Here is an 11,840-nt window from a genome sequence, read left to right as displayed (position 1 = left end):
TTCTCTCTTATGAAAGGAAGTAATATATCTCGAACATATAATAACCGAAGAAGGAATACGTTCAGATCCGAGTAAATTAAGCGCTGTAAAAGATTTTCCTGTGCCGAAAAAAATTAAGGATATACAATCGTTTATCGGATTAGCCAGATACTACCGGAAATTCTATCGAAAATTTTTCAAAAATTACGAAGTCTCTAACAAACTTGACAAAAAAGGGAAGTTGCATTCGATTGGAAGAGGAAACAACAGAATGCATTTGAATTAAAAGTGAAGCTCACAACAGAACTTATATTCCACTAGATTTCACTCGAGAATTTCTGGTAACCACTGACACGTTGGACTTTGCAATAGGAGTCATTATCATAAGGACTCGTAGGTCAAGGTCATCCGATTGTTTATGCAAGTCGAATATTAAATAAAACCGAACAATATTATAACACTACGGAGAAAGAATTACTAGCAATAGTCTAGACTGTCAAATATTTTCGCCCATATCTGTACGACCTTTACTATCGTAATGGATCACAGTTAGTCTGGCTTTTTAATATAAATGATCCAGACTCGAGATTAATGCGCTGGAGATTGAAATTAGAAGAGTGTGACTATATCATACATAAGGCTGATAAGGGTAATGCCAATGCCCTGAATCGAAATCCAATCCGAAACGACGAACATGTACACAACGTTCAGGCAAAAGAAAGGGAAGATGACACCAAAAAAGATAAGGAGGGAAAAGGAATATATGGAAGAAGAAAAACAACAAATATTATATGAATATCATGTATTGAATATCATGATGATCCCTGCAGGGAGGCATTAAGGGGTATCATGAACGATAAAAAGAATAAGATTGCTTACATGACTGATGGCATCACGAAGGAAACTATATTAGTAAATGCAAATTCTGTCAAAAAAATTGAATCAAAAGACGAAAATGTATGAAATCTCTCGTATTAATGGATACACTCGAAAAATCCTTCAAAAAGTGCGCCCTGAACATAGTATGGCCACTGCCGATTACCATCAAAGGGAATAAATATATCTGGACTTTTCAAGCCTGACGAAATTCAGCGAACCGGTCGAGAATCAAGAGGCGTCAACGATTGCCAAAGCATTTGTCACAAAAATAATAATGGAGCATATCCGAAAAAATCCTTACGGATCAAGGCATTAATTTCACGAGCGAAGTATTTAAGAATGTGTGTAAACTTTTAAAGATTGAGAAGATACAGACAATATCATCCCGAGAGTAACGATGCATTAGAATTGAATTCTTGCGGAATATTTACGACATTATATAGACGAACAGACAAATTGGAATGAATGGTTACTCTACGCTATGTTCATATATAATACTACATCTCATACTACCACAGGATATACGCCGTTTGAACTTATATATGATCATCAAGCAACAATACTAACCGTCCTACTACAACCTCCGAAATCGACTTACGCGTACGATGATTACGTGTAAGAGCTGAGAGAAAGACTTCGCGCGAGAGAGAATGTAAGACAAGTCAAAATTCAAGCAAAAAAATAATATGATAAAAATTGAGAAAGAAGAACCATGTCGTCTACCTTTCAAGTAGGCGATATGGTTCTATTCTAAGATATGAAACGATACTTTACTATATGAAACGATAAAAAGAAGCCAATCGAAGAAGCTCAAAAGATCCCTGGACAGAAAAACGTAATGTGAATTATATTAGGTGTATAACTTTGCTTCCGCCGTTTTTTTTCCGAAATTCGAGGCTTTATTATAAAAAACTGGTTATACATTTATGATTCAAAGTATTGTCCATCGCTAGCCACTACTTTCTCCCATCTTTCGGGTAGCACACGAATCCCGCGTCGAAAAAACTGGTCATCTTTTGAGGCTATCCACGAATCGATCCAATTTTTTACTTCTTCATAAGACGGAAGTGCTGGTCAACCAGGCCGTGTGTCATTGATCGAAACAAGTGAGAGGGAGCAACGTCTGGAGAATACGGCGGGTGGGGTAGGACTTCCCATTTCAACGTTTCCAAGTATGTCTTGACACTTTCACAACATGGGGTCGAGCATTGTCATGCTGCAAAATCACTTTATCGTGTCTCTCGTTGTATTGCGGTCGTTTGTCTTTCAATGCTTAGCTCAAACGCATCAATTGCGTTCGATACCGATCGCCTGTGATTGTTTCAGTCGGTTTTAACAGTTCATAATACACTACGCCAAGCTGGTCCCACCAAATACAGAGCATGACCTTGGAGCCGAATATTCGGTTTGGCGTCGACGTGGAAGCATGGCCGGGAACTCCCCATTTTCTGCGCTTGGGATTATCGTAATGAACCCATTTTTCGTCCCCAGTCACAATGCGATGCAGAAATCCCTTCCGTCTTTGCCTTTCAAGCAGCTGTTCACAAGCAAACAAATGTCATTCAACATCTCTCGGCTTCAATTCGTACGGCACCCAATTTCCTTGCTTCTGAATCATTCCCACGGCTTTAAGGCGTTTTGAAATGGCTTGTTGAGTTCTCAATGATCGTGCCAATTTTTCTTGATTTTGACTCGAGTCTTGCTCAAGTAATGCCTCCAATTCTGCATCTTCGAAAACCTTGTCTTTTCCACCGCTATGGTCTTCGACGTCAAAATCACCGTTCTTGAAACTACTCACGACACGTTCTTTCACTAATAGCGGTCTCACCATAAGTATTTGAGAGCATTCGATGAGCCAGCCGCAGATTTCTTCATATTGAAGCAAAAAATTAAATCCTCCCGCAAATGACGAGAATTTGGCTCGTAAACTGACATTTTCAATCGAGAATAACTTTATGATGCAGACACAAATCGACTAATGTTTCTATGGGGTTATGTTGACAGATGCCCATTTATTGTATGACGTCTATGATCTATTTATTTCGACTACCACTTACCGCTAAAACCATCTATAGGAAAACGGCGGAAGTTATACACCTAATATTATTATTATAATTTTCTCGATATTGACGCTTGCGACACTCATTAATTAAATGTCCGAAGGCTTTACAATAACCGCAATCTTTTGCTCATAGTGGCTAGCAGAATTATTTACTGCTCCCTCAGCGGGAGAATCGAGTACACGAGGAGACGAGGAATCTGTGTGCGGAGCGCGAAAATTTCTTTCTCTATTATCTTCCCTCTATAATCGCTTGCTATTGTAATTATTTATCCCAGGCGTCCCTAAAATCGGTGTAACTCTGTATTCTGATTTCGATGCGGTATTCGCGTGGCAATCCTTCATAAAACGCTTCTAAGCGAAAGAGTCGATTGACGAGATTTCACTTTTGTTCAAAGACCGATTGAGATTAAGTTAAGATCGCCCTCGATTATGGCGGTTCTGAGATTCTTAATTCATCCTAGACATGCTCATTCGATTTTTTATACGCGATACTAATTTGTGTTTCTTCCCCCGGTCCGAAAGTTCATTTAAGCGTGTCAAGAAATTTATCATCAAGGGTAGTTCTCATCCTCCACTGCCAGATGATGCGTTAATTTATTACAAGGTAACAAACAATCGAACAAGTTTCGTCAATTAAGGGAACCGTTTCCTCTTACAAATGCAAATTACCAAACAGGTATGTTATGCCCGTTGTATTTAGGTAGGAGTTCGAGAGCGTCTCGAATATTCGATTTTGGATAGGGCGTAGTTCCGGAAAATGTTGCGTTTGCTGAAAGTCGCAGGCAAAAAAACGGTGCTAGGCCTTCATTGGTAGGTGTCGATACGGGAGGTATTAATGCGGTAAAGAGATTAGCGAAGGTGCGCTAATCATATTTTCTAATGCTTCCATTTTCTGAATCAGTTTGCGTTCGCATTCTCTTATATCTCTGAAAGCGATCTCATAATCGGATTGCGAACGATATTCTGTGCCTTCATTGTTAATGGCATCTTGTCTAAAGTATTGTAGCTTAGCAACGAAAAAACAATTAAGTATCTCAAGATGTGTATTAGCTCCGAATACCTTCTTCCTCTTTTTTTAGAAATATACGCGTAGATTAGATTAATAACAATTTATTAGAATATTATAAGAAGTATCATATTTTCGAGTCAAGATTTTTTTCCTTTCCAAGTTGTATTATGTCGATTAGTTCATTACGGCAAACGAACTCTTTTATTAATCTTATCATGTACGAATGATCCCTAAGTTTACTTTACTCATTGCCAAGTTTGTTTTATTCTCTCTATTATTTTCTTTTTTCAAATATCAAGACTGATGAATGCGCGATATCGCATAATCAGTAATTGCGTTTAAAAGGATGAATACGATATAATTGCATATATAATATAAACAGAGATCTTTGGTAATGTAACCTTTTTAAATGAAATGCACATTACGTAATTAACTATGCATACCACATGAGTATTGTAATAATTGTATTACACAGCATAAATTTTTATGGTATATCGGATAAACTAAAACAAGGTAAACTTTAATTCTTGTAACATATTTCAATTTCTATCTCTTCCATGTTATTGTCATCAAATATTTTTTTGTTAAGATAAACTATTTTTTAAAATCAGCTAACATAGACTTACTTGCTACGAAATTTGAACAAGATACATTGTTTATATAAAAGTACATTCGTACTCTTATTAAGTTGTCTAGCATTTCAATCAGCATTTTATTACGTGCTTTAGTTTTAATCATATTCATTATAGAGAAAATGCGTTCTATAACTGCATTCTACTGCTTGACGGTAATGATAACAGCCTGAGTGCAAATAATGCTAATTTTTTTTTAAATATATTTACCATCTGCATTTTTAAATAAATAAACACACGGCCAGAATGAATAACAATCATTTAATATATTTTCTCCGAAGATTTTAGTCCAGTTAATGCTTAATAATCTATTCCACTGGGACTCAAACATAGATCATTTGACTTAATCATTTTTTTTAGAAAAGAAGATAAGTCTTTAAACTTAGATTGAATTTGATTTAAGCAAATTTTAGGTGATAAAAATTTGCTGAAAGAATTTCAAGTTGATGGACAATCTCTGTATCAATTGTAAACTCAGTTTTTTAATAAAATTGTAAGTCCGTGTTTCAATGACTTTTTTTTTAATTCTTTATATATTGTTTAAAACAAATGGCTTCATAATATTCTATACTAAAATCAGCTTCGTCTACAGATAAATATGCTAAATCATTACTGAAAGCTTTTTGAAGTTCTTTGAAATTATTTGATATAAAAATGGATTTTAAAATTTTTCTAACTAATCAAACTAAAATAATCAGATTCTTTAAATCATCATACGCTCCACCTAAGTCGGCCTTTTCTTTTTGAAATGATAAATTAATAATGTTCAATCATGAAGAATTGTTTTAATTATTTTTAAATTATTTATAAAATTATTTATAAATTTTATTATTATATAATTGCGTCATCGCGTTCAACATTTGATTTAATGTACGCGCTTTATAGTAAGCGCATTTTTCTTTTTCTATTGCTATTAAAGCGTTTTTAATTCGAATCAGTTCCAAAATGAAATGTTCCAAAATGACTCTGACAACATTGTATCTTCCTAGTTATTGATTGCTGTACAAAGTGATGGAATTATTTTTTCGAATCCTCACCATTAATTGTATCCTACGTAAGCTTGTACATTGACCTTCTCACGGCGCTTACAGAAAATCAATTATAAATTTCATTACAAAGATAGTCAATATTTACTGGGAATTCCTGAGCTGCACACGGCGTTGTTAAGTGCATGGATAATGCATTTGTCAAGTTGCAGTTTGGGAACAGACGACTTTAAAATCATATACAAAGAATGATTGCATCCCCACAAATTGGAGTCACTATCTGTTCCCAAATCAATAACAAATTTAGCTCATGCTCAAATTCAGATTTATTTTATTACAAAAATCGACAAGAACTGTGTATAAAGTTTCTGCATCTGCTTTATCGATCTTTTACCATGCCTAAATAATAATAAAAATAAAAATTAGTAATAATTTTATTTTTACTGATACTAAAATATTTGATACATAAGCAGAAATGTTTAAATACTGCCACATCGATGGATTCATCGACGATCAATGAAAAAGGCCAATCATCAACATCTTCAACGAGCTCTTTTAAGAAATTTGAAGTAATAACATATTTAATTAAATTACTGCATTTCGGTACAATTCTAACTTAAAATTTAAAAGAATTTAATACGTTACTAAGATGTCAATACTTCTTAAACTGGAATGACATGCTATATAGACTTAAATCTAGCAAGATTTAAATCTCTTATTTTGCTTTCTTTTTAATCCTTAATATTGCTAAAATGCATAATTTTATGCTGCTTTTCTAAAAAGTTCATGCTCTTAATGATAGGCCGTTTGAGTATGAGTCCGCAAATCCATGGCATGAGCGCGAAGAATTTTTTTACATGTGTTGCAGTAGGCAGCATTCACACTGTTAGATGAAACTCTATCTGGAACTTCAGTCAATCAACCTTAAACATTTTAAATAAAAATCAATACGCTTTTATTATTGATAATATAAATACTAGTAAATGAAATTAATAAAAGATTAATTGAAGTTAATAGTTCCTTATTATTCCTTTTAAAAATTTATTTTTAATCGTTAGGTGCATCCAGAAGAACAACCACTCACTGAACGCTCAGTAGTGATCTCTTGCATCTGATTGGCATATTCCATTAGAAGTAAAAATATAGACCAAACAAGTACAAGAGTTCACTGAACGCATCCATTTTTCATCTCTTTTTTCATCACTTTCATACCTCATACAAAAAATTTAAAATATCCATATTATATGTATATTAATATATTTCATTTTGTTGTTATTTTCTTTTTCTACTCAGACTTCTTTTTCCCAGACTTTTTTATTATATTATCTTTTTATTATATTATTATATTATCTCATCTTTGTTTTTTATTTTTTAACTGAATTAGTGATGACCAATTTTGGATTCTGCACGGAAGGATTTTAACAGTTATAAATATATGTATATATATATATATATATATATATATATATATATATATTATTGAAATCCTTCAGAGAAAATTGCAAGAGCTATTATTATATCATTACATACATGATTTTCTGTTAAATATAAATATGAAGACACTCTTCCAAATTTACTGCCAGCATTGAAAATGCTATAATTTACGTTACGTGCACTATAGATTTTCAATACTGGCAGTTTAGAACACAGTTTTTATGCTCTTACACACTAGACGCTTGCTGCACGGTAAAATGAGACGCGGTAACCAATGAACACATTAGGAGCTATAAGCTTATTGCTACCGCATATTTTGCCGCACAGCAAGCGTTTCCGCGTCCAGTGTACAGTGTACCATTAGTCCGCAAACACAATAGAGTAATAAGCCTTACGCATGGTCTACAATGGCAGTAGTGGATAAAGTTGTAACAAATTGACCAATCACAGTTGAATGTGAGAAGAATAATTCACTATAATTGGCCAATTCTTTAAGGCTTAAGGTTTACTACTCTATTGTGTTTGCGAATCGTTCCATCTTTTAATAAATTTTACCTGTGAGGTAAATCTGGCAATCCACGCATGTGATGGTAATCTTGCTACTTACCCGCAGGTAAACTTTACCACAAGGTGAAATAATCGATCCTTAAAGGTTTGTTTGTTTTCGAAAGCTCCAACATGCTCCAATATGCTTCTACCATAATTCCTACTCACTCTATCTATCAAGCACGTTGGAGTGAGTAACAGCTATAATGTATATGGGAATATGTTGGAGCTTTAATGCATATTGGAATATGTTGGAATATAATTGCGACGTAAACAAATCTTAAGCTATAAGTTAATTCTTTAATGGCTGCGATCGTATTGAAGAATTTTACAACAGTTGCAAAGCTTTTTCTACTGAATGCAGCCAATTACAGAAGCCATGTGCCATGTTCTCGGCGATAACGATTTTGTGGGAGGGAGGGGTGACAAATTTCCTAACCTCAATAGTCGTCAACTTTAACGCTTAATATCTCGATTCGCGGGACGAAATACATTTTACTGCCTTAGAGTCTTTCATGCAAAAACGCTTTGAATAAACATAATTTCATTGAAATTGAGGTGAGGAGCGTTTTCTAAATAATTATCTGTCATTTTGTGTATAGTAGTACCCTTACGCGTAATTATTTGTTTCGCGAAATATATCACTGCGTTTTTCTGTCAGATTCTTTGAATGAATACTAGTTGAATATATATTTAGTATATTTTTATTGAATAAGTTAATAAGATATAAGTTAATAAGATATATTTTTATTAAATAAGTAATAAGATATAAAAAATATATATGGGCTCTCGAGATTCTAACAACAAATTCGTATAAATAATTGGTGAGAGAACTAAAAACGCAGTTCTCGTTGCGAAATGAAAAAAATCTTACATAAGTCGTGTGTACAATCCTCAACTATTTTTATTAAGACTTGAAGCGAGGAAGCTAAATAATTCGTTTTTATTGTGAGACTGAACAATAATAATGTTCATAACTTTCATTTTTCAGTTATTATGGCTACCCCAATGGTAATATCTAATATTCTTGGAATTGACAGAGTAAACATGAATGGTAAAACAATTTTAATCAAAGAGCGACATGGTACTAATGCAAATTTCTTGGTGAATGCCATTTTATTACATGCATTGAAAAAGATGGATGCCGCTGTTTGCCTTGTTCTTTGTCATAATACTCTTGGTCATTATCATAACATTGGCATGAAATTTGGCTACAATCTTCTTAATTTGAAAGAAAAGGGCCAGATTACTGTTGTTGAACCAATGAAAATTATAGCCAGCAATATCACTGATATGTATAAAGGTTTTACAAATAGAACAGAAACAGTAATTCCAGATGTCACTTTTACAGGACATGTAGATTTTGCACATAGATTTTTTGTATGTGTCAAAGAAAAGTATGATGAAGCAGCAAGATTTACTGAATCTGTTGTCCTTATTATCGACGATATAAATCATCTCCTTAATCTGGGTCTTAGTTTACGTGATACTATGTATTTTATAAGATACTTAAGATCGTTTATATCATTATATCCCTTGTCGCAGCTTTGTATTCTTGCACATATATATCAAGAAAATCTTCAAACGCAGAATGCACAAACTTCGAATGCAGATATTATTGCTAATGCCTTAAAATATATGACACATCTGTGTGTTACAACACAACCATTCAAGACAGGACATTCTAGTGATGCATCCGGTAAACTAACTGTCTATTGGAAGACAGATTCTATTAGATCTAAATATTATTGGTTAGAGAAAACAACACATCTGTTTAAATTGTTGGATTGGCAAGTAAAGATTTGTGTACCTGGTGCAATGTCTATTCTGTTATAAATAATAACTTTATATTACTGTAATGTGTTTTTAGTTTTTGATAATCGATTTTTATGTACTTCTGATATTTATAGTTACTATAGAAGTACTAAAAAAAATTAAAATTAGATACCTAATGTTTTTCCTACATTAATTTAACATGCTTCTTCTCTATTTCTCATAAAAAAGAAATATTTTCAGTTATAAGTTATGCAAGTCAGACATTTATCCTATTTCTTTTTATAAAAATTTATTATGTTAAATGAAATGAAAAATTGTATAATTTTAATGGAATTATACTTTATTTTCATATATTTTTATATGAAATATAAAATATTTTATAAACTATTAATTTTTTACTATATTTTTATATGTAAAATAAAAAATTATTAAAGGAAATTCATAAAAAAGATTGTATAATTTTATTTTAAGAATTGAGATATCATTTTTCTTTGCTTAAAGAGATATTTTTGCCTGTCACTTAAAAGGCTACAACAAATTATAAAAATTGTAACAATTTATCGTACTTTAATAATTTCAAAAAAATATATAACGTATAATAATTATGCAGCAGAGAGATGCTGCTTTAATATTCTTTTCCTTGACATATGTTGTCATGTTGTCAAATTCATGATATTGAGTGATTTCCAATAAGGTTTTAACTGTCGTTCGTTGTGTTATGTTAAAATGTTATTAACAAAATAATTTTTAAAATAGTAATATTTTAAATTTCGTTTTATTATATATCCTGCTATATGATTTACAAAATGCTCTTTTATACTTTTAATACTCTTTTAAATGAGATAATAACTCATGAAAATTAGATTTTTTTGGAGATAAAATTGCCTTAAAAGATTTATTTGCGGAAAGTTTGAAATGATGTATTATACAATATATTAAAAGTCCTAACCGCCAGCGGAAATTTCCACTTAGAAAATTTTTCAACTTTAAGAAATTAATAAAAAATGCTATTTTTTTTTAATATTCTTAGAAAATATCTATTTTATCGAAAGAATATAAGAAAAAAAGTTATATAAAATTACGAACAATTTCGTTTTTTTTTTTAAGGTTGTATGCTCAATATTTTCCATAATAGAATTTTTTTAAGAATGTTGTTTTTGGTTATTTCGAGATTGAAATGATTTTTCACATTTTTTAAGTAAATATCTCGGATCTGGCTACTTTTACGTACAAAATACTTCTTATGAAAATTGTAAGGAATTACTGAATTCTTTACAAAATCATTTTTTTTTATTGATTCTGACTAATAGTTTCCGAGATATGATTTTAAGAATATTTCCTTTTATTTTTGAACAAAACTTATTTTTTAAAGTTTTATGTAAGTATCTCAGATTCGGCTATTTCTATGTAAAAAGTATTTATTATCAAATCGAAAAATTTTTCAATTCCTTAAATTATTTTTTATTGAATCTTGTACGATGAAAATAGTTGCTGAGATATAAATAAATTTTCTCAAATTATAATACATTTTGTAACAACTTCAATTTTGTTCGCGTAGCTCACCGGAAATGTTTGATATCAGTGCGTAAAATAGGTTCGTGATTTCGGGAGGTGAAATGCAAATACAATAAATCGAAATCGAGTTTAATGTTGTGGTCAAAGAAAATATCATGTATTTAAGTGTAAGCAATACAATACAGTTGTGTGTGTATGAGTATATATATACTGCCTCAGATTATTCCTATCGATGCAACGGGTTCAGGATATGCCGGTCAGTTGTTGTTGAGAACTCTCGTGGCAGAGTACCCGAGTCGAAATTTAAAACTTACTTTAAATCTTAAATGCTTACTTGTTCTTCATTAGTACTTCTTAATCTGCACATCTTTTTTTAAACATCCTAATTTCTTTCTTTTGCCTCTATTTAATCTTATTAGTTCTACTGAATTTAAATTTAAGTTTCTATTAAGGCTGCTAGTCCTATAACTCCTATCTTTGGTCGCACGACATAAGTTTACTTTTCACCTATTTTGAGTATTCAAGACTTATCAAATATATATTTAGATTTATCAAAATATATTTTTTATTTACTATTAATATAGTTATTTCAATTACATTAATAATTATTTCAATCATGATTAATTAAAATATTTTACATTTATCCATAATGTGTCCATCAGTCCAAAATGAATAGTACATTATATTTCAATACACTTAATTTTTAAGTTATTAAAAATTTATGTTTTATTAACATATACATTAATGATTATATTTTAATTATGATTAATTGAAATATCCGTAAATGAAAAGTATATTAAATTTCAGTACTTAATTTTTCAGTTATAGATAATTTAAATATCAATTATCAATGTAATTAAAGGTTAATGAAATTAAAGAATATTTCTGTGCAATATAATAAATAATAATAAGTTGTGGGAGAAAATTAGTATTAATATTTATATTAGTATTAATATTTTCAATTTATATATAAATAAATACACTATGTATAAGTATAATACACGTATATATATATATATTAT

The 11,840-nt window shown here is 31.2% G+C and overlaps 1 protein-coding gene across 1 annotated transcript; it reads left to right on the top strand.

The window, feature by feature from the left end:
- The first annotated feature begins 8,523 nt into the window (after nt 1-8,523).
- On the top strand, nt 8,524-9,363 carry LOC105617846 (elongator complex protein 6). Its single transcript, XM_012199396.1, has one exon. It carries the CDS (start codon nt 8,524-8,526, stop codon nt 9,361-9,363), a length of 840 nt encoding a protein of 279 aa, XP_012054786.1.
- The last annotated feature ends 2,477 nt before the right edge of the window (nt 9,364-11,840 follow it).

Source organism: Atta cephalotes (genome assembly GCF_000143395.1).
Source record: "Atta cephalotes unplaced genomic scaffold scaffold00014, whole genome shotgun sequence".
Classification (NCBI taxonomy): domain Eukaryota; kingdom Metazoa; phylum Arthropoda; class Insecta; order Hymenoptera; family Formicidae; genus Atta; species Atta cephalotes.
Note: the sequence above shows the minus strand (reverse complement) of the source record. Positions and strands in the feature narration are given on the sequence as shown.

Excerpts from the sequence above, each read along its gene's own strand:
- LOC105617846 (XM_012199396.1), top strand. The coding sequence starts at position 8,524 with ATGGCTACCCCAATGGTAATATCTAATATTCTTGGAATTGACAGAGTA.